The sequence below is a fragment of the Theropithecus gelada genome, chromosome 4, assembly GCF_003255815.1.
Source record: "Theropithecus gelada isolate Dixy chromosome 4, Tgel_1.0, whole genome shotgun sequence".
Lineage (NCBI taxonomy): Eukaryota > Metazoa > Chordata > Mammalia > Primates > Cercopithecidae > Theropithecus > Theropithecus gelada.
This window is the reverse complement of record NC_037671.1, coordinates 43,379,105-43,406,384: the sequence shown is the minus strand read 5'-3', so window position 1 is coordinate 43,406,384 and position 27,280 is coordinate 43,379,105. Positions and strand designations below refer to the sequence as shown.

The following is a 27,280-nucleotide window of genomic DNA, read 5'->3' as shown; positions in this document are numbered from 1 at the left end:
ATCTTTCCAGGACAATTGTCTCTTCCAGCTTCTATTCTTAAATTCACTCTCCACCAGCATTCAATCTCCACACAGTAGCCAAAATCAGTTTTAAAGTGTTAATCAGATCATATTACTCCCCTGCTAGACCTTTCCAGTTTTCCTTTATACAGAAATATATAATTCCAACTCTTTACTATGGACTACAGAGCTTGGTGATCTCATAGCTACCAACCCCCAACCTTGCCTCAAACCACTCTTCACCCTGCAAGCTACGTTTTGGCCTGCACTGGCCTTCTGTTAGCTCCTGGAGTGTGCCGAGCTTTCTTCCGTCTCAGGACCTTTGCACTTGGTATTCTGTCGGAAATGCTTTACCCCTAGTTCTTCACAAGCTGTTCCCCTCATCCTTCATGTGTCAGCTTAAATAATACCTCCTCAGAGGAGCCTTCTATGACCACCCTGTCTCATACACTCCCCTATCCTAAAATTATTTTGTTTTTTTTTTATACCACTATACTATGTTTATTTCCTTAATAGAATGTAGAAGCTACAATTATTGTTTACTTATTGTCTGTCCCACTAAAATGGAAACTAAATGAAGGTACTCTGTCTTACTTTGCCCTGTATTTCTAGTACCCAGCAGTTGCTGGTATTAGAGTACATACACGATACAGAATTTTTATCTTCCCCTTCATCCAAACCTATGAGAAAAAGCAAACACCCTTCCATATGTATTCCTTAAGGATAAGAGGTAAGTAAAATAATCAAATTCTTAATGGAGATGCCACAAAGTAATTATTCTGGTGAATCTCAGAATGATGGATAGAAACATATAGCGAGCTGTCAGTAAAGGATGAGAATGTTACCTAAGTACTAAAAGGTATAAGGTCAGAGTAATTTCTGTTGGGTTGGCCTAACCAAAAAGTCCAAGAGTGGGTTCTCACCCCGCCTACACCTATTACAGTCCATGTCACAGAGTAGGTACTCAAAACATGGGTACTGCACAAATGAGTTTTTTTCCAGATACTGGAAATTTGGCAAATATCTAAAAGCTTAATACATGGCAGAAAATAAGAAAACATCCTATTCCTTCCTCACAGGATCAAAATATAATAATAGAACAAAAAGATGTTTTATAAATTTGGTATAAATACACACTTGAGATACATTATTGTTAGAACACTTTATTTTGAAATAAAATACAAATGTGCAAAGTAAATTAGCTCCTCCTGCCCCACCTTTGAACAATGAGTCAATAGAATGTAAGACTGGGTAGAATGGCACATAACAGGCAAAGGTCTAGCTTTTCAGTGGCAACTTGATGAAACCAAAGATGAATGATGCTAAAGGAATGACCCTTTAGTACCTGTTTTAAAGTACTTCCGGCCACCTTCTTTTATAAACCCTCAGGAGCCCAGCACCACACCTTGTTACCCTACAATGATCACTCACGCTCCACGATGTCACTAATGTAGTAACTGAAGATGTGGGCCAGTTTGTCCATGTCACGTTCCGACTTGCAGGTCAGGCTGAACCTGTCCATTAATGCTGTAAACCCTGACCAACAAAGCAGAAATTACCATGTTAACTCCAAATCCTAACTTTTTGGCCCCTTTCTCCCCACACATCAGCCTGGTGTAAAGGAAACAGATCTCTTCAAGCTGAGTAATTCCTTTATCCATTAACATGGTGTAACTTAGAAACTACTAAGGGCCAGGTTGGTTGCCGCTGCCACTGGGAATCCAGAGGACCACCCTCTCTGCTTCCAGGAGCTGGAGATGGTGCCCTTTTCATCTGGAGCCAGCTCTTTCCCCCACCCTCTTAGGCAGCTGCCTGGCTATGGGAAACAACAGGATCCCTCCTTATGTCTGGCCAGAGAATCACTCACACGGTGAGGACAGGCACCTGGTATTACCCATCTTCATATCCCTGACACAGAATAAATATTTGTTAAATGAACAACTCTAGGAGTGGCTGCTAGATAGCTACGGCCAGAACAATGGCAAGCACATACTTAACGACGCCAAGAATGAATTAATTGAAAGAATAAAATAACTGAAACAGAACGCTTAATAGAAATTGCTCGGGGTTGGGAGACAGGGGTTCACAGCCCGCTGCGTGGTCCTGTAAAAATCCTTTCCTCTGAGTTTCAATTTCATCATCTTTGAGGTGAGCTCAAGGGCTGAGCTGGTTCATCCCAAAAGATGTCTTCCCACGCTAAAACGAAGACCCTCAAAGTTTCCTGCGGAAGCCGCGGGACGAAGTTAAACTGTGCCTTAGCTCGCGGGAGGCTAGGTCTGTAACCGTCGCGGCCTCCAGGGGCTTAGACCCAACGGCCGCTTTTCCCGCAGGCCAGGAGGCTGAAGTGCCGGCCATCGCCCTCACCCGTCACATGGACGCCTAGGAGGACTCCCTGGGCCGTGGCCAGCTCGGGTTCCGATCCCCTGGGCTTCCGAAAGACCAGTAGGTCGGGAAGCAGTGCCGCCAAGCGGGCCTCCACCGGCCACACAGGCAGCTTTGCATCCCGCCTGCCAGTCACCATAGCTGCCCGCCCAGGTACCGGAAACAGGGTCCAGCAGCGTAGCAGCCAATCCGCATGGCAGGCTCTGTTGGGGGTCCTGCCGCCGACCAATCCGCGCAGGCTTCCTTGGGGCAACGCCAATCGGAAGCGGCTGCAGTCCCCGCCCCACCACTTTCCCACAACCTTCGCGGGCCTAGTTCCGCGGGGAGAAGGGGCTGGAGGTGCTGCAGTCCGCGCTTTCAAAGGAGCAAAGCTGTCTTTTCTACAGGAAACGGGAGAGGTGTAGACGCTCCTGCGGTAAAGCCGTTGATGTGAGATAAATATCGAGAGGTCTTTCCCCCATACCAGAGTAGAATCTTGGGTCATCTCTGAATTTGTTAAGGACAGGTTCTACTGGCATAAATCTAAGCCAAACCTCAAGCACAGTTTGACTAAATCTATCGAATACTGTCAGTCCTTTTCCTTCATTGTTGTGGTGAGTTTCTCCTCTTATCTGCCAGGGCAGGTCTCCTGCTCTCATCATGAATGCTACCCGGGGCTGTTTGTCTCTCGTGTGTGACAATGGCATATCGGAGGCTTCTAGTCGTTGTTGCTTAGATTACCAGTGACCGTAAGGTAAAACAGTAACAAGGTGAGCATGCTGTGGATTTTTAACCATCAGAAAAGTACTTTTGTTTTGGTCTTCTGCCAAAACAAAATCCAACAAAATGTAAAAAGTACATCTTCACTACCTGTAATTCTAGAATACTTAATCAAGGCTGTTTTTGTGATAAGGGCTAATTTTCGTCACATTTTGATAAACTCAGTAGTAGCATCAAATGTATGATCAGCCTGCAATTGACAGAAAATATCTCCTCAACAGGGTGGAAGGGCCAAAAGGGAAGAAATTAAGGGGAGATAAAGCTAAGAGGCCCAGACATTACAAGTTAGATACTGTTTACAGAGACACCGTCCATGCAGACATGTCTTGTTGGCAGAGGTCACAATGTCAACATTGGAAACACAACCTAGAACCCAGGAGTTGCAGATTCCCCAAAAGTCACATTACTTTTTGGTTATTTTTATAAATTTATTTTAAAAAATAACAATTGCAATGACATTAATGATCGATCACCTGTACACCCCCATACTGCGGGGGGAAGAACCTTCGATATAGTTGAGTCCCAAAGAAAAATCAAGACATTATTACCAGGCACCCTATAGCCACAAAATGCTCTGTTGGTCCAGTGGCATCGACACTGACATGTTCAATGTACCAGTGCAGTTAAAATATATACACTTAAATTATCCTGCCAAAAAAAAAGCACTCAAGTTGCATAACTAGGCATTAAACCAATTATTCATTCATCCATTCACTCTTTCTCCATCTGTGAAGTCATCACTACAGTCACAAATAAAAATCAATAAAAGAACTAGAATCAAAGAAAAAATCTAAATGTCAATACCCTGCCCCCACTTTGTGGGCTACTATGGTGTGCTAAAGTGACCACAAGAAAAGGGTCATGAGCTATTTGAAATGCAATGACAAAATGACAACTGAAGCATTTCAAACAAAATTCAAACTCATCCCCCACAAATAAAAAATTCAGCAACAAGGTTGGCATTACTATGTACAAACTTACAGACACAAATAAATAGCATCTTCTAACTGTTGGCGGCTTAAGCACTCAGAGTTAGGTCTGAGTAATTTCTTTCTGAACTCTGCATCTTAGACTCCTAAATTAACCAAGGAATATAAATTCCTCATTGTTAGTAATCTATCCTCTGAAAAACTTGGGACTTACTGAATAACATTAATATCCCAAACTCTTGTAGAGAGCCAGAAGTTTCTAGTGAGCTTACCAAAGGATCAGCCCTTTGACATCTGGAAGCCAGGACAGATTACCAGATCCCTGGGACTAGGAAGATTTCACTTCCTGTTTCCTTTGCATAGCTCTGTACCTCTATTTCTATCATTACAATGATCTCTCTTTGTGGTGTTTTTAGAGGGCTTAATTTCTGTCTTAATACAGTTAAGCTGAAGTCAAAGAACCAATTTTTATTCTTGGTATTTGACCTCCAATGTTCCTCAGAATTATTGGGTTTTCCTTGTTTCCAGAGAAGGCAGCCAACTCTTCTGAAATATCATCTTAGTTCTCTCAGGGTTCAACATCTAAAAGAGAAATAGAATTCTGAGGCACAACCCATTCTGGGAACAGTGGCCCAGTTCCTGACCCTGCAGGCATGTTTCTTTCTAGTCTGCAGTTTATTCTCACAGTACGGATGCAATGAGAAAACCTTTCTGCACAAGGCCTATGGAGAAAACATGAAAACTGGCACCAAAGAATCAGCTGCCATGGGAAGAATGAAAATGCTCGCTTTCTAGGGCCAGCATTGTGCTGCGGGAGTGAAGCCAACATCCACCTCAAGCTTTAGTGGGTAACTTGGACTCTGTTCAGGACAGCGTGACTGATCAGTGCTTTCCAGAAATTGCCAAGGACCAAATCTCAGGCTTCTTCCTTTCAGTGCTTGTTAAAGGTTCTAGAGTGTGAATTACTCTCTTCATCTTAATGATCCATTCCAGGTATCCATCCACTGGAGAATCGTGCTCTATGATAACATATGGGTGTACATGCTCTCTCTCTCTCTCTCTCTCTCCCCCGCCACTCTCTCCTCCTAGGATGAAACACATGAACCTTTCAGCTCCCCAAATGCTGTCACAAAGTCTATGATTGAAAATCTCTAGTTTGGCTCTCCCTTTAGGAGTACTACAAATGTCCTCAGTGCTTCAGCAAAGAAGTTGTTGAATAGTCTTGTTCTCTACTTAGGAAAGGCAGTTTCAAGGTTCAATATCCTCTACATTGTCTTAGAAGTAGCCACAGCAAGTACGATGGTCCAGATGACCAGTCAACAGAGGGACAAGCAGGCCACAACTTTTCAAAGCTAGAAAAAGAGATTCGGCAATGTATATTTTTAGTGCTTGAGGCTTTTATCATTCTATCCCCAGAGTTAGCTTTTTCTTGGCTAGAGTCCAAAAATACCAACCTACCATCTAGGCAGACAGGAATTCTTATTACCACAGATTAGAAGAATGTATCTCAGAAATTTATTGTTTCCATATCACAAGATAGAACTTCCTTGCTTGGAAGCCATCTCTGAATACAAAGCGTCCATTCAGTTAGTCAGTGTGAGATTCCCCCACCAGAGGGATAAATACTGTCTAGATTCCATGGGAAGGAGTGGGCTGCTGCTTTCCTGATTGCAGTTTTGGTTGAGAAGGTTGTTTTTCCCTGCTGAGATGGCTGGCTCACGTCACCAGTCAACATAAGTGCTTTGTGTACTGCTGGGGTGGCATGTGTCTCCTTGCATCATCTGAATCCATGAAATGTCAGTGTGATCAACAGTCTGAAATAGGTCCTGACTGAAAGAGTAAGACAAAGGCTTGCAACTTCAATTTGCCAGGCATTGCTGCAATTGTAATACTGAGCCACTTATGAAAAACTAAGTGGTTTCCGTCCTGTAGAAAAGGGCAGAATGTGATCGTCAATGTCCCATTGGAAGAGTTGATCAATTTCCTGGAACAGTGAGAAACTGGTGAGAAACATGACCTTGATCAGCTCCATCATATGGCCTGGGGTTAGGACACTCGGATGATCTGTGTCATTGCTTCTTCATCGGCTTGGTTTGGATCCTAGAGACAAAGATGACACGATAATTAAAGTCCTTTGCAAAAGCAACAGGACTGATGGCTCACTACTTATCCTCAAGAGAATACGCATAACTTTACGAAGTAAATCAAAGGCTTGTAATACATCTTAAGTCTGCATACATGGCTTAAGTGCAGCCCCACTAGGAAAGAAGAGACAATAAACCTTATTCTTAAAAGAATTTGAAGTCTGGCCTGCGCTCCATGGTGAAACACTCCGGAACTGTTAGTGTATCTCTTTCCTAAGAACCTTGTGTTGTTCTCTATACTTAAGGGTTAAGAGTATTCAGGTGGCTAAGGAAAAGATTCAGAAAACCCATGTCATGCTGTATTTTTGTCACTGTTTTTTGATCATCATTTAAATACTAAGTACTTAGCAGGGCTGGAAAGAATCATTAGAATCTATACACTTTAATGTACTCATTTTACAGATAAATCTGAAGGCCAGATGGGTAAAGTGATTTGCCTGGACTAGGGTCAGGGTCAGAAAGTTAGGAGCCCAGCAAGGGCTAACTCCCAAATCTCCTGACTCCCATTTAATCTTCTTTCCACTAAACTCTATATGCTGTTTCTCACTTAAGACCTACAGTGTTAACACAAGGATAAATCCTTGGAAGCTTTTTGCAACACTCCGCAAGAACCACCTTTAGTTCCCCCATACCAAGGCTCTGAAGCCTTGGTAGGCAGGATCTGAGAAAAAGCTGAAAGAGTTCTGGAGATGGAAGACTGGAACTGGATCTTGAACAATGAGCAAAAACAACTAGCATTTACTGAACTCACCATGCACTAGGTATGGTGCTACATAGATGCCTAATGTGGATTACTGAATGAAATCTCTATAACATTGCTATGAAGTATCAACAGTATTCCACTTACAGATAAAAATAAAGAGGCTGAATTGACCAAGATCATATTGTTAGCACAAAGAATGAGGAGAGTTCCTGGCACAATGCCCTCCTATAGCTGTCAGGCCCACATTCATACACTGTATGAATGAACAGCAATGAGAAAGGAGGGGCTCTCACACTACAGGTGAGGACTAATAGCACTGAAAGAGTTGTTAGTGTTCATGTGTGGGGACACCGAGGAAACCTAGTTTGACTGTTGAGAGGGGTGATAAGGCAAAGTTGCTCAGATGTTATACAGAAATAGTTTGAGATTTGATGCAGTTAAGCATGCATTCTTGACCTGGGGACTGGCAGGTTAAAAAACACACTTTAACCATCTGGCAGTACTATATAAGGTCAATTAGAGGAGATTGAAGATTAATTTAATGGATATTGCAATAGTGCAAGTGGAATGTGATGTTAATATAGAATGGAGTATCAGCAAATGGGAGGAATCTATTAATTCAAGAAACACTGATTGCTTGGTTCAGAACTGGATACCAAACCCAACAAATACATCTAAGTCAGTACTTAAATACAACTTACTTAAATAGAACTAAGTCCAATAAATATAACAGAGAACAAAACAATCCTGTATCCTCTATACAACTTATAGTCTAGTGAAGGAAACAATCTCGAAAAATTCAACAACTTAATTATTATTACACTGTAAAGAAAAGGGCCAAGTGCAATGGTGTGCACTTGTAATCCTAGCACTTTGGGAGGCCGAGGCAAGAGGCTTGCTTGAGCCTAGGAGTTTGAGACCAGCCTGGGCAACAAAGTGAGACTCCATCTCCACAAAACTTTTAAAACTTAGCGGGCATGTGGTGCGTGGCTATAGTCCCAGCTACTCGGGAGGCTAAAGTGGGAGGATCACTTGAACTGGGAGGTCAAGGCTAAAGTGCGCCATAATCACACCACTGCCTCCAAAAAAAGAAAAGAAAAGCTGTTGTAAGAAAATACTGAGAGAGAAGAGACCTACTCTAGATAGGGTATTTAATTAAACCCGGACCTAACAGATGGGGAGATAGCCATGAAAAAGATAGAGCAAAGGGCATACAGACTGAAAATTCTAAGGACAAAGGCCCATGGCAGGAAATAGACCAATGAACAGTAAGCAGCAGCATAGAGACCAAGAAGTAGAAATGAAGTTAGACAGGAGCTGGAGCATGCAAGACTTTGCTGGGCATAGTAGTAATCACTTTGGATGTCAGTCCAAGTGCAAATGGGAAAGGGTAAGCGTTGAAGGAGCTTGAGCAGAACAGTGACTTGATAGGATAAACATTTTAAAAAGATGACACTAGGATGTGGAGAGTAGGCTAGAGGGGGACAAGAGTGGAAGAAGGGAAACGAAATTAGGCAGCTATTTTATAAACCTAAGCCAAAGAAGAGAGGATAAGGCCAGGCTCACATCAGTTAGAAGGGAAAAAAGTAAACATTCAAATTATATTTGTGATAGGGTAATAAAACTTGCTCAGTAAAAATAAAACTTGTTTCTTGAAAATTAAGAAAAGTGTGACTTTCAAGAAAGAATGGATAGTAATAACTGACAAAGATGAAGAGCAAAGAAAGACCACTGGATTAAAAACCTTTAGTACTCTTTCTTTTTGAGACAGGGTCTCACTCTGTCACTCAGGCTGGAGTGCAGTGGTGCCATCTTGGTTCACTGTAGCCTCAACCTCCTGGGCTCAAGTTATCCTTCCATCTCAACCTTCCAAGTAGCTGGGACGACAGGCATGCATCACCAGGCCTGGCTAGTTTTTGTATTTTTTTGTAGAGATGGAGTTTTGCCATGTTGCCCAGGCTGGTCTTGAAATCCTGGGCTTCCCACTTCAGCCTCCCAAAGTGTTGGGATTACAGGCATGAGCCACCAAGCCTGGCCTAGTGATTTCAAGATTAAAGAGACATAAGATTGCGTCTAGTTTAGAGAATGTGAGTAGTCCCAGAGTATGAAAATAGCAAGAGGACACTGCTGAAGTCTTCAACTCAAGTCAATACAAGGTAATAAAGAGAAGAATAAAAGGTATATGTATTCCTACCTGCATATGGGGACTATCCTTTTCCTTTGGAGAGAAAAATCGTCCACCTTCACCACGCTTCCGTGCCATGGCATGACGGTGCCGAGACTCATGCAGGTATTTCTAAAATGAGAAATAAAACCATTTAACTATTAATACTATCCAGAACCAGCACAATTATCTAGTGCACAAATTCCATTCTCCAAAGTTTAAGACAGCTGGGATCAAAGCCACAAGGGACAATTATGACTTAGAATGATGATGAAAGCTTTGGAGAAAACACCTAGTAAGTAAGATAGCTAACCACATATAATTAGTAAGAATGTAAGAATGTGAATGCTTACAGTATGAATTTTTTAAAAAAAATAACAGATTACCACCTATACTTCCCAATATACCCTTCCCTCTGCTTTAATAACAGGCCAAATTTCATTTGAGCAAATGAGTGTTCAGTAAAAAGACTTTCCTAGCATTAAAATTTATTATTATTATTATTTTCTAGAAACAGGGTCTCACTCTGACACCCTTGCTGCTGGACTGCAGTGGCATGATCATGAATCACTGCAGCTTTGAATTCCTGGGCTCATGTGATCCTCCTGCCTCAGCCTCCCAAGTAGGACTACAGGCATTTGCCACCACACCTGGCTGGACTTTCCTAGCCTTATCTGCATGTTAAGTGTGATCAGGTAACTAAATTCTGGCAGTGAAAGGTACACGACTTCTTGAAAGTTTCCTTGAAAGAAAGGGTACCTGGCTGGGTACGGTGGCTTATGCCTATAATCCCAGCACTTTGGGAGGCCGAGGCAGGTGGATCACTGGAGGTCAGGAGTTCGAGACCAGTCTGGCCAACATGGTGAAACCCCACCTCTACTAAAAATACAAAAATAAGCTATGTGTGGTGGCACGCACCTGTAATCCCAGCTACTCAGGAGGCTGAGGCAGGATAATCACTTGAACCTGGAAGGGAGGTTGCAGTCAGCTGAGATTGTGCCACCGCGCTCCGGCCTGGGTGACAGAGCAAGCCTCAGTCTCAGAAAAAAAAAAAAAAGAAAGAAAGGATACCTTTCTTGTTCCCTTTCTTCCTAGGCTGGAGTCTAAGCAGGAATCTTGGACTATGAACAGCACACTAGCAATATTAAAGCAGTGAAACAGGTCTTGAGAACTGTGAAAATGTGCTGCCAGTCCAAGATAATTTATCTCTGGACTACTTTTATGTATGAAAAAGAGTAACATCTTATTTAAGCCACTGTTTGTTTTCGTTGTTATAACTGCAGCTGCATACAGTAATAACAAATGCTAACTCTTACAAAAGAGATAAGTATCTAACGTCAATTTTTTGGAAGGTACATGAGAAAACAAGCCTTATAAAAGATAATTTCAAAACTAGAACCCTGCTATTCTCCTCTCCTATATCCTTTCCAATGTTATACATACCCTTCTTTCCTTTGGAATTTTCCCTTCTGCCTCTAGTTTAGCCCGGGCTTGCCTCCTCTTAAGAATACGGTGGTATTGTTTGGCATTCACGTACAGAGGCTCTTCTTCAAGCATCTCTGCTCCAGGTAGAGGGATTCTTTGGATAGCAGGCACAGAGCCAGCCCCAGGAACCATCTGTGTGAACAGGAAACCAGAGCTTATTGGTGGCATGAAGTATGGACATAGAGTTTCTTGGTTTCTCTTCATCCATTTTTTTCTAAATGCCCCAAAAAGTAATTTGTATAGGGTACTTGGGTAAATGCAGATCCCTGGAGAAATTTAAGATCTGCACTTTAAACAAACACCCCAGATAACTGTGTCATAGAAGGTTCAGGTGCCACTCTGAGAAACTATATAAGCATGCCCTAATTCATGTCTACCCATGGCTGTAGATATTTCTGCTGCCATCTAATGGTCAGGAACAGTAGTCATAAGACAAAAAAACAGCACAAAAATAGATGAGACCAAGTGCTACTAAATGCCTATATTTATAAAAATAATTTAATAGTTAACTTATAGTTCAATCCTAATTTTTCTTAAAAAACACCAAAACACTGTACTAAATGTGAAAACAAGTAACAGAGTCCTGTACCCCACAGCTCTTTCCCAGATACAACCGCTTTTAATAACTATATTAATCTTTTATAAAAATTATTTATTTATCATTTAGTTCGTAGAAACAAGGTCTCATATGTTGCCGAGGCTGAGCTCAAACTCCTGGACTTAAGCCACCCTCCTGGATTAGCCTCCCGAGTAGCTAGGACTACAGGTGCATGCCACTGAGCCAGGCTTGCTTCTGTTTCTTTTCATAGCTTCCTCCACCTCTGTGCAGACTTCTGTTACTCATTCTTAATCTATGCATTTTAACATCCTATTTTGCCATATGAGGATTTAGCTTTCACTCACACCACCCAAGTCTTCCTATCTTCCCAATACATTTATATCATACTTTTTTTTTGGTTTCTCTATCAATTACAATCTTTCTAATTTTTAGCTTATTTCTTATTTCGTCCATCATGGGCAATACTACTTTCCACTTCTCAAAGATTAATATATTATTCCCTTCATTATTTGAATTCTGAAAAGAATTGCATAAAATCATTATTTATCCATTGCTTTATCTCCAGCATCTAGAATAGTCCCTGGTGAATAGTCCCTGGCACACAGTAGGTGCCCAGAATGAATTATGGTTTGTCATAATGTTATTGTAAAAGTAGATTACTGACTGCCTTAAGGATCGATCTCAATCCCAAGAGGTCAACATAATAAATTTTAGGAGGCATCAAGTTGCATGTTCAAGAAAATTTCGAAGACAAAGGTGAAAAATACATTTTCTTACCATGACCATCCCTCCTGAATTGACCACATTGCCTGCCACTGGTAGTGTCACAGTGACAGTCCCTTGCCCACTGCTGGTTGTGTTGGTATTGGCTCCTGTCTGAACAATCTGTGCTCCTGCCAAACTGGCTGCTGGGATAGTGATCATGCCTGAAACAGGGACTGTAACTTTAAGAAAACAAAACATAAAACAAACAAAAAACAGGCACACAGAACAGAAAGAAGGGAACATAGTTAGTCCCTCTTCTATCTGGTACACACTCACTGATCCTGGCAAAACATACTGAAAAACACAAGGGGAGAAAAAGCACTCTCCCACTCTGGTGTGCTATATATAATCCAAGTAATCACAATCTTTGAAATTCTATTAACTCTCTAGGTCCCAGTTTTGAGTAACTCTATCCTTAGCAGTTTTCAAAAGGTGAAAAGGTTTGGTGGTCTCTTCTTCTACAGGTCAGTCTGACTATAGCTGTACCTACTGCTCTTGTACATATGAGCAATCTGCTTCAGGACAGAGATTTTAAAACTTATACTTTGTTTATCTCAAACTGACAATGAGTCAGTTGTAGTATTAAAACTTAAAATTAAACCAAACATTCCAAGTCCCCAGACTATCAACAGCAGCACTTCAGGATTTGTTCACCATTCTGTTTGAGCTCTTGCCTGGGCTCAATCCAGTTCAGGGCCTCCCCCGAGTAATACAAGAGCACACAGTGCACTCTCTGGATCTTGTATATTGCAAATTTTCAATCACAAAGTCATGGAATCTAACAAAGATGTCCTTTTTTGATTTAACTATTTGACTAACAAGCGCTTCCAAAAGCCTTCAAGTTCAGTTTGTGCACTCCTCCTCCCAGACCAAACAGATCTCTCTATTATTTATGTTATCTATTCCTAGAACATACTTCCATGAGGGCCCTGCATTGTATTTATTTGTTCACATGTCTCTCTTACTAGACTAGAGGCTCTTTGAGAACTCTTCTAAGTAAAAGTGCTGTATACGTAATAGTCATTTAAAGTAATAGAGTGACCCAGAAAAAAACATAAGCAGCAACAGCACTCTAAAGTCAACTTGATTTTTGATCTGTTTCTCTCTTTCCCAATAAACTCCCTATTTCTAATCTTCTGTTTAGAAACACTTCTTCCCTAAAAGCTTACACAATCCCTAGATTAGCAACCACTGTAGAAACTGCTACACATGGAATCACAGTTGGTCATGGATGGTGACAAGAAACCAACAATCAATGGAGAGCTAGAGGAAATCTTTTTTTTTTTGTCCAAAAAATATGCGGTGTCAAGTTCACCACTCAAATTCTAAAGGTATCAGTTGCCTAAAGGACAAAAAAGTTGCCCCAAGAAGTCCTAGGGAAACTTATGAGTACACTTACCTTGCTGGAGAATGGTGCCATCTGCATTAACTGGCTGATAGACAATGGTCTGCCCTTCAGCAGTCTGTGCCACTTGCTGTCCCTGGACAGCGATCTGCTGCTGTGTCTGGAGGAAATAAATAACGACCCAACTCAATAGATCCCAAAGATACTAACAAAGAACCATGTAGTCCTTAAAAAAAAAAAAATTATTTTTTTGGGACGGAGTCTCACTCTGTTGCCAGGATGGAGTGCAGTGGCACAATCTCAGCTCACTGCAACCTCCGCCTCCTTGGTTCAAGTGATTCTCCTACCTCAGCCTCCTGAGTAGTTAGGATTACATAGCATGTGCCACCATACCCAGCTAATTTTTGTATTTTTACGGGGTTTCACTATGTTGGCCAGGATGTCCTCGATCTCTTGACCTTGTGATTAGCCTGCCTTGGCCTCTCAAAGTGTTGGCATTACGGGTGTGAGCCACCATGCCTGGCCAAAACCAAATTTTTTTATGGTTTTCATCCCCTTTTCTATATACATGCTATACATGAAATATCTGACTCAAGTTATCTGACTCTTCCAAATCAGTTGTGCTCCTGTGTGACAGAGCTAGTGGAATTACCTGAGTCTGGCCAGCAGTGACGGCCGTCTGGGGCTGCTGGATGATGATCTGCTGTGTCTGGCCCTGCTGGCCCTGCACCTGCACAGCCTGTCCACCCTGGATCTGGATCTGTCCAGGTGGGACCAACTGTATCTGCAGAAAAGAACATAAAAAAGGATTGTACTCTACTGACACTGGTCTCCTTTGGTCCTGAGAGTTATCCACATTTCTCTAGAAAGCAGAAAATGTTCTGAAGAGGAAAAAAGAAGTCCTGCTCTGCCCTCCATTATGAAGTGGAGACAATTTATTTTCCATTTATGAAACAATCAGGGAATTTTGAACACTGTCTGGATACCTGATATTAAGAAATCAATCTCAGTTTTCATAAAAGATAGCAGTGGTATAAACATATATATTGAAAAGCATGTATATTTAAAATACGCTCTGGGCCAGGCGTGGTGTGGCTCATGCCTGTAATCCCTGCACTTTCGGAGGCCGAGGTGGGTGGATCACTTGAGGTCATGAGTTTGAGACCAGCCTGGCCAACACGGTGAAACCCTGTCTCTACTAAAAATACAAAAACTAGCTGGGCACGGTGGTGCATGCCTGTAATCCCAGCTACTTGGGAGACTGAGGCAGGAGAATCACTTGAACTGGAGGCGGAGGTTGCAGTGAGCTGAGATCACACCACTGCACTATAGCCTGGGCGACAGAGTGAGATTCCGTCTCAAAAAAATAAAATAAAATAAAATAAAATATACTCTAAAGTGCTTTATTATTTTTTTTTAACCTTGCCATTTTGGTGAATAATGAAGTACTTTTTTACAGAGGAAATAATATATATATTAAAAATGTTGACAGCCAGGCACAATGGCTCATGCCCGTAATCCCAGCACTTTAGGAGGCTGAGGCGAACAGATTAGGTCAGGAGTTCAAGACCAGCCTGGGCAATATGGCAAAACCCTGTATCTACTGAAAAATACAAAAATTATCCAGGCATGCTAGGACATGCCCGTGGTCCCAGCTACTTGGGGAACTGAGGTGGCAGGATCATTTGAGCCTGGGAGGCAGAGGTTGCAGTGAGTCAAGATCTGCACCACTGCACTCCAGCCTGGGCAACAGAGTGAGTACCTGTCTCAAAAAAACAAACAAAGAAAAAACCCAAAATGTATTCTACCCTAGTCAAATGTGACGACTACAGCCCAGGACAACACCTCGATAAGGGGCTTGAGAGGACCTTGAAAGAATCCAACAAAGCTGTGTCAGGATTCCTAACTCACAGAAACTATCAAATAAACTTTTCTTTTTTTTCTTTTTTTTTTTTTTGAGACGGGGCATCGCTCTGTTGCCCAGGCTGGAGTGCAGTGGTGTGATCTCGGCTCACTGCAAGCTCCGCCTCCCAGGTTCATGCCATTCTCCTGCCTCAGCCTTCCAAGTAGCTGGGACTACAGGCGCCCGCCACCATGGCTGGCTAATTTTTTTTTTTTTTTTTTGTATTTTTAGTAGAGACGGGGTTTCACCGTGTTAGCCAGGATGGTCTCGATCTCCTGATCTCGTGATCCACCTGCCTCGCCAAACGTTTGTTGCTTTAAGCTGCTAACTTCTAGGATAATTTGTTATACAGTAATAGATAATTAAGGCAGTGTGACACATTATATTCCTCCTATTAGTTTCCAATAACCTCACCAATACTTACTACTGTCATTAATGTTTGTCAAATTTTTGTTGATTTAATTTGTATCTCCTATTTGGTCCTAGGATTGGCTAGCTAAACCTTAGAAAGCAATTATGGAAAGCAAGGGATCATGTGCTATCCAAATCTATCTTCTTTCTTTTTTTAATGGCTATAGCCACTTTATTAGGAGTATTATCAAAAACCAGACAAGAATCTTGAAAAATATTTCTCTAAAATTTGGAACTAAAAAAACTGCAGTACAACCCTTTAAATGTTGGGTGTACAAAATCCTATTTTCATATCACTAGTGGATACATTTTTTTTTTTTTAGGCACAAAAGAGAAAGCAGTGAGGAGAGCCCCAGAGCTCAAAATTTCTAGTATTTTATATTCAAGAATACCTCCTAAACTTAAAAGCCGGAATGCATGGCTACTACTAAGTAACCTTTTCTTTACCTCTTTGACCATTAATTCCATCAACAAACTTTTTTTATTTGAGCATTGCTTCAACAGAGATGGCAGTTTGGAAGGAGGATACTTTCAGAAAGCTAGATTTTTATAGCCAGGTCACTTTCCATCCACAATTTCAACTTGGGACCACCTTGGTCTGGAAAGAAGAACATGTCTAGAATCTGAAGTTATCACAAAGTCTACCAGCTGATAGGAAAAAGGACTACTGATGGAAGGAAGGTGAAAAAAACAGGTCAATGGGTTCCACGTCTTAGAGACATTCATGGATCCTACTTTGTTAGGGGATAGATTGCCTAGGTTTTCTTAATTATTTTTTCCAAATACTTAGCTAATTGGCATTTAGAAAGTATTGGCAAATAAGTAAACAAATTTATCTGGTTATGTGAACCAACTTCATTTCTAAGTTTATATTGGCTATTAGGATTTCCTCTATCTATTTATATTCTTTGCCCATTTTTCTATTTTTGTATAAATACATAAAAGTTATTTATACATATTCTGAATACAAACTCAGTTATATGTATTAAAAATATATTTTCCAAGTTTTCACCTTGTTTACTTTTATTTGATGTATTTCAATGCATACTATGTTTTAAAATAGTCAATTTGTTTTTAAAAAATCCTTCTCTGTAGCATAAAAATTCTCTTATAATTTTCTTTTGAATTTTCCAAGTTTACTTTTCTACAATTAGATCTTTAATCCACCTAGCAAATACTTTTCAAAATACAGTATGAAGTAGAAATCAATTTCTTTTCTGTATCATTCTTCAGCCATTTCTTCACTGATATGTTTACATCACTTTTATTATATGCCAACTTCCAATATTCTTCTATTTATTTCTTGGCTCTCTCTGGTTCCAGTGTCTTTCTCAGGCCAAGGATTTTAATCTAAAATTATATGCAGAATTTTTCATGAGACTGGACATCTGTACTTTTTCTTAGAGGGTGCAAGCTTTACTAGGATTCTAAAATAGAGAATACAATTCAAAAAAGGTTAAGAAGTACCCTTCTTTTAAAAATGGCTACGCAAAGAACACTAATGAGGGAAAACAAAAAACAAAAAAAAACTCCTATACAAAGGGGAGTAAAGCCTTAAGCATTATAAGGGAGGCTATGGAATCTCACCTAGAGAGCTTTACTTATGTAACAGAATATATTTTTTTCAGCTTGATTAGTTATAGCCTTATTGGAAGCAGGGAAATAACTCTTTGAAGGTTCCTTATAGCAAAATAAAACCCCATAAAAATCACAGAACTTAGAGCTAGAATGAACTTTAGATATCATCTCATATAAATTTTATTTTTAGATGAGCAAACCAACAATTAAATAACTTGGCCAAGATCAGAATGCTTATTTAATGGCAGACCTGGTAATGAAAGCTGGATCACTACACTCACAGTATACTGATCCTAACAATACCACACTGTCTCTACTCAACAGTGGAGAAGGCGCAGCAAGCGGGGCTGGAGAGGAAGCAAAGAGAGAAGAACAGAAAGGATATAGCAATAGGGAATTGAGGAAAGCACATGTTGAAAAGATATTTAAAGCCTCATATATTTATGCAAGGAGAAATGTGAAAACTATTTTTAATCCCAAGTACAATTCTGTCTAGGCAAAAATATGCCAATGGGCTCAAATATGCCCTTACCGTTTACCCAAGCAATCCCCAATCCAAAGAAATTATCCTGAGAATTCAGTTGAAAAATAAAACTATTGTGCCCAAATATGTTTACCTACAAAAGCAAATGAAAACCAAAATCCTTGACTATATTTTATAAAGTAGAAATTCTGATTCATCAAGGTGACTGAACATTATGAAAGGATTAAAAAACAACAACAACAACAACGAAAACACAACCCCACATGCATGGTACAGTTATGCCCAAAAATTATGCATGAAAACACAAGAGAATACACAAAAAGTACAAGTTTGATTTATGAGCAGTGTGATCATGGCTGCTTTTTTCAACTTAAAATTCCTTCAGAAAACTAAGACATTAATATGACTGCTATAACTGTTGAAACAATACAAAGATTTAGATAGAATAACTAATAGTTCTCTCATACTCCCTTTTACATGACTATAAACATATACTCATGAGGGGTTGGTCATGAATTACAAAGATGAGATCACACACTATTTCTCTGCAAATTATTTTCACTAAAAATATTTCAATATTAACCCACCCCAAGTCAACAGTTCATTTCTTTTAACGATGATGCAATATTCCATGTGAATATATTATGATTTATTCCAACCATTTCCTTATTCTTATTAATAGACACTCAGATTACAATTTTATTTTTTGCTAGTACAATGCTATGAAAAGTGTCTTTATAATTTCTCCCTACTATTGATGCTTTTCTTCCTATAGGACAGATTCTCAGAAGTGGGACTGCTAGCTCAAATGTTCGTTGTATTTAACAGACAGTAAGGTGCCTTTCCAAAATAACTCCACAGTTTGAAATTACCAAAAATAATGATAATTCTTTTTCTCCACATCCATCCTAGCAGTGGATATAATGATTTTTTTGTTTTTTTTTTGCCATCTTGATGAGAAATATCTAATTTAAAAATTTGATACCAGAGTTGTATGTAACATTTCTACATATTTCTGTTAATCTCTTCTTTTTTTCTTTTCTTTTTTTTTTTTTTGAGACAGAGTCTTGCTGTGGTGCCCAGCCTGGAGTGCAGTGGCACAATCTTGGCTTACTGCAACCTCTGCTTTCCGGGTTCAAGAGATCTCATGCCCAAACCCCCCACGTAGCTGGGATTACAGGCGCCTGCCACCACGCCCAGGTATTTTTGTATTTTTAGTAGAGATGGGGTTTTGTCATGTTGGCCAGGCTGGTCTTGAACTCCTGGCCTCAAGTGATCCACCTGTCTCAGCCTCCCCAAATGCTGGGATTACAGGCGTGAGCCACCGTGCCTGGTCTTCCTTTAATCTCTTCTACATCTTTGCTTACTTTTGTTTTCTGTTTCTCAATCAGTCTTTCAACTGGATTTACCTGTTTTATTGGTCTGCTTAAATAATCTAGATTTTATATATCCTTTCTATACGTCAGTTTTCTACTTAATAAATTTGGACCCACTTTTTGCTCATTTTGTTATTTTTCTAACTTTCTAAATATTCATTTTTGTTTCTTTTAAAATAAAATATACTATAAACTAGATTCTAACCTCTTTATATACTTTACAGCAATTCAAGATCATGTCTAATATCTTGGTCTTTACTGGAGCTGTCCAATTTCTGCATAGTTCTAGTTTATATCACTGGTACTATAAAGGCAGAAAATCAACTGAATGCAAAATGTGGGTTAGAAAGCAGTTAAATGCATTATCAATTATCAGTTTGTAATAATCTATTCTTTGAAACCTCTCCTCTGATATACTGCTCAACATTTTTAAATACTACTCACCTGCTGCAAACCCTGTGTTCCAGAAACAGGTACTTGCATGATGGTTTGACCTTGTCCACCAGGGACAGCCTGGACCATGATGGGTTGGCCAGTTGATGTAATTAGCTGGCCTCCACTGACCTGCACCATTAATGGCTGCCCTTGGACCTAGAATGAAATAAAATAAGAACAATGAAATAACATAAGACACAAAATGGTTTTTACCAAAAGACAATCACTGGAACTATTCTGCTGTCTTGCTAGAAAAGGAAAAGGTAGAAAAGACTAAGAAAATATATGTCTTAAGTCCTCAAGTTATCTTTAAATATCTATGATACCTGTTACTAAATGCCAAGCTCAATACTTTAAGGTCAGACATAATGGAGAATATCCAGAGTCTTTGAGAAGTCTCAGTAGATATAAGGCATTTGTCACCAAACACGGGCTAAATCCATGACAAACATTTAATCATAATGGCAAGGTTAGTTGCCTGTTTAAATCAATCCAGGGATGGTCTCTGTGAAGGCTGGAGAGGAGGCAATGAGAGGGAAAGGTGATGGTGGTGATGGTGGTTGAGTACAAATTCTAAATAAAGTGAAGAAGGTAAATAAAACTGTACCCAGCAATGACTCCAGGAGGCTGGGTAGCAAGCAGCTCTGGAAGCTCATGTAGAGGATGACCCTTTTCTCCCTATAGTCTCTCAAGCTAAAATGAAATATCAAATGTATACCTTTACCCTGCTCATTTTACTCTGTGAATTCTAGATATGTGTGTTGTTTAAAGAGCTCACTACTAAAGATTTCTTAAAAATACTTTCTGGTCAGTTTGCAGTCTCCATGGTGGAATTCCTCACACTGGCCTCTATAATATCCACATGGTTATTTTAGCTTTATCAGAAGCAACAACAAATATTGAAATTACACAGAGCAGTCAAGTGTACAAATTTCAACCTCCTATGAGTAAACAGACTACTGTAGAAGCCAGGTCACTACAAGTGCTCTGTCACATCTTAAGTCCCAACACAAAAATACCTAATAGAATGCTTTCTGGAAGTGCTTTAAAAGTGCTTTAGAAGTAAACTGGAATGATCCATGGAATAGTCCAAAACTTTCATTTTCAGACTCTATCTTTGACAGAAATTACTTAGAACAGAATATTCATGGCTGAAATATTCACACTTAATGTATGTGCAAGTAACAGCAATGAGTTAAAAGATCATTCTGTCCTAGATGAGTAGGTTAGATAGTGAGGTTCTCCTACAATCACCACCACCACCGCCACCGCCACTAATGCATTAAAATCACCAGGAATGCTGAAATCCTAAGTTTTGTTAAACTGTCCAATGAGAGCCTTTACTTTACTTTTTTAAGGACTTTACAGCCTGACTCTCTCATGCTATCTCCTTCCCTTATTTCCCCATTCCCTTTGCTACATCAAATGCTTGCATATTCTGTATCAAGAGAGATTTCTCAGAATACATGCAGCATGAATAAACAAAATAACTATTTAAAATTCTCCCAAAATAATCAGATCCCTAGAGGAAAGGTTTCTATTATTTCCATATTGTTTCCGCTTATTTTAAATAAAATCTATGTAAGTAGGAAACACAAGTTTTAAGATACAACTATTAATAATTTTCTATCTATTCATCATCTTAATTTCCTCTCCAACTGATGTGCTATTCGTGCACATGATAAATGATTTGAGACTCCAAAGAGCTCACTGTATTTACAACAGAAAAATGTTACAAAGACACATGCATCAAACAAGAAGCCATACAGTTAAGAGCATGTTACATTCCTATTCCACAAGGGGTTAATGACAATCCAAAATACTGTTTTATATATGAGTAAGATGAAGCAAGCATGAAAAACATTAACAAGCTGTTGGACTGTGAGATTTGAACACAGTTTTGGAGTGCCTACAAGCTCAGTTTCTTTCAGCTTAATTTATTTTCAAAGTTGGTTGTATATCATTACCAAACACTATTGGTGGCAGGGGTAGGGATGGGACTGAAAGGATAAAGTGAAGTGATAACAATAAGAGGTAGTTATCTGCAGGATGTTTAGCAGCACTAGCAATAAAGTGAGATGCCAGTTCTACATTCTAGATTCTACTTTGAATCATTTCCAATTCAATGGAGGGAAAAAGTAGGGTACCCAAATCTTGCCAATTTTTCAAAAATACAGTCATTTTAATAAAAGTAACCTACAGATACAGAGTAGACTAGTGCTTCTACTCCTGTTTCTTATAGGAACTGGTCAAATTAGAACCCAATTTAGGATACTTAACTTAGCCATACACAATGCTAAAGAACTGTATTGATTAACCAAAAATTATCACAGTGGCTTTAATACCTAAGACTTACAGAAAGCAGATCCTGCTTCTGCCTAACCAAGAGGTATCTGGGGTAATCTTTGCAGATCTAGTAATAAGACAGGTCACTATTTCCCCAGGAAAGGTAGTGGAAACAATAGCAGTTAACAAGAGATTAACAAGATTCAGTGCTTAGATAAACCTTGCCAAGTGTAATGATTATTTTTCAGTTGAGTTGCCCCTTGAATAAAAATAAAGCACAGCCTAGCCTAGCTTATGTGTGTCTATATATGTATATATTTCCTTCTCCATTATAACGCAAATACACAAAATTTTTACCATGCAATTAATTGGATCAGAGTTTGAGCCCTGAATAAATTCTAATGTCACTTATAAGAATTTCTTCCTGTCACTTACATCATTTCTTTTCCAGGTGTTCTCAAAGAAACATGCTAGTCAAATCCAATTCTCAGAAAGTTGATATGGGGTCTCTATATGACTTGGCACAAAACATTAGGAAACTGGCATCTTATAAGCCTCAAAGACAAGTTAGCAGCATCAAAGACATGCAACTGACTTTGCCATTCCTACTGGAGATCCTAACACAAACAGCACCAGACATGAGGAGAGGAGAAGTTCATGCAGTGCTCACAGAGAATCAGAGAGGGTACCACTACCTGGAGGGTCTGGACTTGCTGGCCTGAGGCGGATGCCACCTGGGCCTCAGTCTGCAACTGCACAGCAGTGACACCACCCTGCTGCTGAGAACAGGAACAGGAAGAGCTTGAAATATGTCAGGAAGGAAATGTGTAGTTCAAGACATGAGATCACCTTACCTCTTGGAGGAGAGGGAGGGAAGCCTGAAGGACTTTCAAAATGTACAGACTCCCTATACTGAAGCTGTTTTGTTGAAGGTAGTAGCATTAAAGATATTAGCCCTTTGTCTCTAGAGTGGACCTCAAAATGTGACTCAAAAACTCAAAACAGTTGTCATCATTAACACAAAGATTTGTAATGCAATCTTTCCCTCCAGAAACAGGAATCTGATACTTCTACTTACACAATTATTTAGTGCTCTTTTTATCTCCTCAAATGAGTTCACAAGAAAAAATGACTAGGTTTTAATAGCCCTGAAACTACCATAAAAAAAATTCTGGGCTTAAATGCAGTCACAAAGAAAGGAGAAGTAATCACTGTGAACCAAAATCATCTTCATGACGTCAATGCTCTTATGTCCCAAAACTAAGATTCTTTTTTTTTTTTTTTAAACTTTATTTATTTACTTATTTCAAGATGGGGTCTTGCTGTTTTGCCCAGGCTGGTCTTGAATTCCTGGGCTTAAGCCAACCTTCCTGTCTCAGCCTCCAGAGTAGCTGGGATTACAGGCATGCAGCACCATGCCCAGCTTCAAAACTAAGATTATTTCTACCCAACTGGACTGCTTTAAGAGCCATTTCAATGATTCAACCTTATTTTTACATCCACTAATGGCAAATTCTGAAAGAATAAAAACCCACCCTCCGGAGTACTGGTCTGAATGGAGGGCCCTTTGTGGAATCCCTTTCTCTAAAAAGGCAGTTAAAGGAACCTGCCAGGGCCACAGCAGCTGTATGGAAGGGAAAGCTATCAAGGGAGTTTGTCTTTTAATTAAGAGTAGCTCCTTCCTTTGATCATTAGATGGGAACAACTCATCATCAATACTTCCTTTGCTTTCCCTACTACCTTTCCATATTAGCTAAATTCCATTTTGAAAACAAAATATTTCCAAAATATCAATCTTGGCCTAAGGTCAAATAGAAGCATAATAAATTTCTTCTAGGGGTGGGAAAAAAGTGAAATTTTACTATAATAAACCCAAGCATAAAGCATCAGAAAATTTAACCTGTGTATAAATTCAAGAAAGCAATCTATTAATTAGGAATAAACCAGCAGCAGGGAATTCCTTTCTAATATGTGCTTATCCATAAGAACGACTGTCTAAGTATTATCCTAATGTTAAACCAGAGCTTTTCTGAATAAAAAATGTGGCAGACCAAATCAAAGAACAGAAGATTTCTTGGAAGCTATATTGGTTTGTCTGTTGTGGCCAAAGCCTTACTAAATCACAAGTTAGCTCAAACAAGAAGAGAAAAAGACCAAATAGAATCCAGAAAAATTTAAAAGTCCAAATTTCCATCTGAAAACCAGACTAGATGTTTTTACTTATAATGAGATAAAAGAGGCAATTTACTATAACTAGGCACCCATGAAGAGTAGATTCTAAGTGGTCATGGGCTAGACATGGCATTTCAGCACAAGCCATCAGACCCAATATTTCACAAGATCTGGTACCTTTCAAATAATTCCCCAGGGAAATAGACCAACCAATTGAGTGGTGCTGTTATCAGTTTCATTGCTGTGATGTTTAAAGCCGTTTTACTTCCATACCTGCTGCTGAATCTGTCCTGCCTGGACAACAATCTGCTCTGTCGAACTATTGCTGTTTGCTGTATACTGCTCCATGGTCCCTCCAAGTGAGATTCCTGTCCGCTCTGGAGATCCTAGAAGGCTGTGAGGTACACTCCTATTAGAAAGGTGGGGAAAGAAACTAAAGTGAGATTGTCAATAAAGGCCTTACCAGACAATTAACCTGGATAATTTATCACTGTACTTTATTTGCAAGAAAACAGGATAAGAGAATAGGAAATGCTTATATTCAGTATCATTTTTAACTAGGATTATATGGCACAATCATAACATAGTACTATTTTCACGTTTCTAAAATGCTTTCAGTCATTTCTTATTGACAACCTTACCTTTCAATACTGTCAGAGCACTACCTGCACCTTAGAGATACTCATTAAGCTGCAACATCACTTTGATACAAGGCCTACGTAACGCTGATTTTCAGGTTTGCACATATACTTTAGAGAATAAAGGTTCTTTAAAGTTGTAACACATAATTGCTTCCCACCAAACAAGTTACTCAGGTCCACTACATATGGTAGCCAAAATTTACCCTTCTCATAGAGTTGAAGATCCGCTTTCAAAAATAAGGATACAATTAGATAAACTGAATGATATCTGAGAAGCTTATTAAAGACTTCATTAAACAATTAAAATGATATAAATTAGCAATGGGTAACTCATCTTGGAAATATGGGAGGGAGGACAGATATATAAACAAAAATGTAGATAGGTCTTTCCGATTTTTCAGTAGGCCCTCATAAATTCCAACATCTGAATAATAAAATGACGTGGCCTAACTGAGCTGCTCATTATAGTGGCAAAGCAGAGTACCACTCTCCATAAGTCCACACATGCTGGTGGGATTCATCATTTGCAAGGTGTCTCAAGACAGTCTGAAAGAAGAAATCAAAATATGTGCAAGTATATGTCCAGCTATTTAGAAAGAAGTGTATTGATATCTAAAATTTACTTTGAAATGCATCAAAAAAATGGATGAATGGGTGGAGAAATATCTGGTAAGGCAATTATAGTAAGATGTTAATAATAGACCCTAACTGGCAAGTATACAGGTGTTTATTTTCAAATTTCTTTGATTTCACTGCATACTTGAAAATTCTTATTTCCCAAATGAATGTTGGAATGTTGGGAAAAATATAACAAAATATAACAAAAAATATAGCAATGCTCTTCCATCTTTCTTGTGGAAGAAGTACCATCATTCCTCAAGGGCAGTCAAAAGTGCGGCGGTGATAAGCCTTTCACGGAGGCTAGTTCACGCATCGATACTTCACAGCACTGAACTTGGCCCCTTTATAGCCCTAACCGTTAGGTATTAACTACCTGTTCACCTGTCAATTTCCATCAGGTGGGCACAGTTCTTATTGACCTCTACGGACTCGCTCCCCAACACATGGATTATACCTGGCATATACTGCTGGATAATTGGTTGCCAAAGCAACCTCTCACCCTAAGGAAAACTCCACTACACTGTTAAAGCTTCTAAACATCTGCTGAGAAAACGTTAACACAGCATTAGAAAGTGTATCAGAAAAACATAAACCAAGAGATGAGTGGACTGGGTCAAGCCTGATACAAAGTAACATAGAAAGGCGAAAGCAAAAACAAAGGAAAAAAAAAAAAACCCGAAACTGTACTACATTTCCAACGGAGGGAGATTTCACAAAATGAGCAGTGGATAAGATTAGTAATATGAACAGCAAGTTGTGCAGCCTCCGGGAAAAAGAATGCGCAAGGGTATCAATCTTCTAAGAGTGAGGTTCCAGGCACCGAATGGACTAGTCTTACAGCCCCGACAAGAAAAGGAGACCGCTTGGTTGGACTCCAAGACGGAGGTGTGCGGTCCTGCCACTGCGAACGGGGCGGGGAAGAGAGGAAATGACGAGCCAAAAGGGGTGGTAACGGCGCCGGGCCGGAGACCCGGGCGGAGCGGGCTGGGAGGAGGGGCGCAGCGGAGCACGGGGAGTGGGCGAACTAACGGCCCCCTCTCCCCACCAGGAAGACAGCAGGGGCGGGCCTGTAGGGCTCCAAGGCGAGGGCGGGCCAGCCCCGTTGCCAGCCGCACTCGGGACCCCGCGGCCAGGGCGCGCACCCTCCCCAGGCCTCCCTCCCGACCTAGTGGGGCTGCAGATACAGACCCGGCTCGCGGGGAGCGGGGGGCCTAGGGGAGACTTCCTGCCCCAAGGGCCGGAGAGTAGAGAGAGCAAGGGCAGGTTTAAGTTTGCGGCCAGAACGACCAGGAGGAAATCGCCGAGGCCCAGGGCGCGCATGTGTCCCCTAGTGTAGGGCCATTCGTGGCCCCGGGCCTGGGGCCTAAGAACCTGGGCCTAAGAGTCGGGAAACGGGGACGCATTCCCAACTGATCCTGGCACCCGGCGAGGGTCGGAGCCCCGAGGTGCCTGCTCCCCGGGGCGCCATCCCCGCGCGGGGCGGCCCCTGCAGGCCTCGGCCGGGAGTGCCCCGAGGCGCTCGCAGGCCCCGAGCCGGGGCCGCTGGCCGCCCTGCTGGGCTAGGCTCAGCTCGACTCCCCGGGCTCGACGGGCGCCTGGGCCTCTCCTGAGTGGTCAGCGAGACCCGCCAATCGGGGCGCTGGGGCCGGCTCTGGGCCGCTGGATATTGGCTCCTCACACTCACCGTGCCTCGCTCCCCCGGTTCGCTGCCCGCGCTGATTGGCTCCAGTACCGGACTCCGAAACCCAATCAGAGGCTCCAGCCGCCGCCGCCGCCGCCACTGCCGCTGCCTAGCAAAATGGCGAACCCGAACAAAGGGGAATCGGGCCTCCCTCCAACCGCCTCCGCGCAGGCGCCTCTGAGACCACGCCCACTAACTCCAGTTCTGGGCTCGCCCCACCCCTTTGGAGGAGCAACGCGCAGGCGTTCCCTGCAGCCACGCCCGCCTTCCTGATTTGACACCACCGCCAGTCGAAGGAATACGCAGGCGCCTTCGAGACGCGCCAGCTCGTTCAACTCAAAACGCTCCCTTGAGCTTAGTACTACGCAGGCGCTAACTAGCCCCTTTGCCAGCTGCCCACCGCTTTCCAAGTGGCCACTAGGACACACCCGTGCGGCTAATGCGCAAGCGCCACTTT

The 27,280-nt window shown here is 41.0% G+C and overlaps 1 protein-coding gene across 6 annotated transcripts; it reads right to left on the bottom strand.

The window, feature by feature from the left end:
- Positions 1 to 1,143: 1,143 nt before the first annotated feature.
- Positions 1,144 to 26,948, bottom strand: NFYA (nuclear transcription factor Y subunit alpha). 6 transcript variants are annotated; one of them, XM_025383866.1, is made up of 10 exons: positions 26,827 to 26,948; positions 24,154 to 24,289; positions 22,401 to 22,487; positions 19,432 to 19,578; positions 13,888 to 14,019; positions 13,290 to 13,395; positions 11,903 to 12,069; positions 10,525 to 10,698; positions 9,112 to 9,213; positions 1,144 to 6,170 (listed from the first exon to the last, which is right to left on the bottom strand). In XM_025383866.1, exons 2-10 carry the CDS (start codon positions 24,226 to 24,228, stop codon positions 6,117 to 6,119), a joined length of 1,044 nt encoding a protein of 347 aa, XP_025239651.1. In that variant the 5' UTR covers positions 24,229 to 24,289; positions 26,827 to 26,948; the 3' UTR covers positions 1,144 to 6,116. The 6 variants fall into 6 exon arrangements, with proteins under 6 accessions (XP_025239651.1, XP_025239655.1, XP_025239654.1 ...); XM_025383870.1 differs by having other exon boundaries at positions 11,903 to 12,051; XM_025383869.1 differs by having other exon boundaries at positions 22,401 to 22,484.
- Between the last annotated feature and the right edge of the window lie 332 nt (positions 26,949 to 27,280).

What these genes read in the sequence shown, in the direction of transcription:
- NFYA (XM_025383866.1), bottom strand. Translation starts at nt 24,228, where the DNA reads ATGGAGCAGTATACAGCAAACAGCAATAGTTCGACAGAGCAGATTGTT. An exon ending in CAGGACAGATTCAGCAGCAG is followed by an intron (nt 22,488 to 24,153) that starts GTATGGAAGTAA and finishes TCCTGTTCTCAG; the next exon opens with CAGCAGGGTGGTGTCACTGC. An exon ending in AGGATAGTCCCCATATGCAG is followed by an intron (nt 6,171 to 9,111) that starts GTAGGAATACAT and finishes CTTTGTCTCTAG; the next exon opens with GATCCAAACCAAGCCGATGA.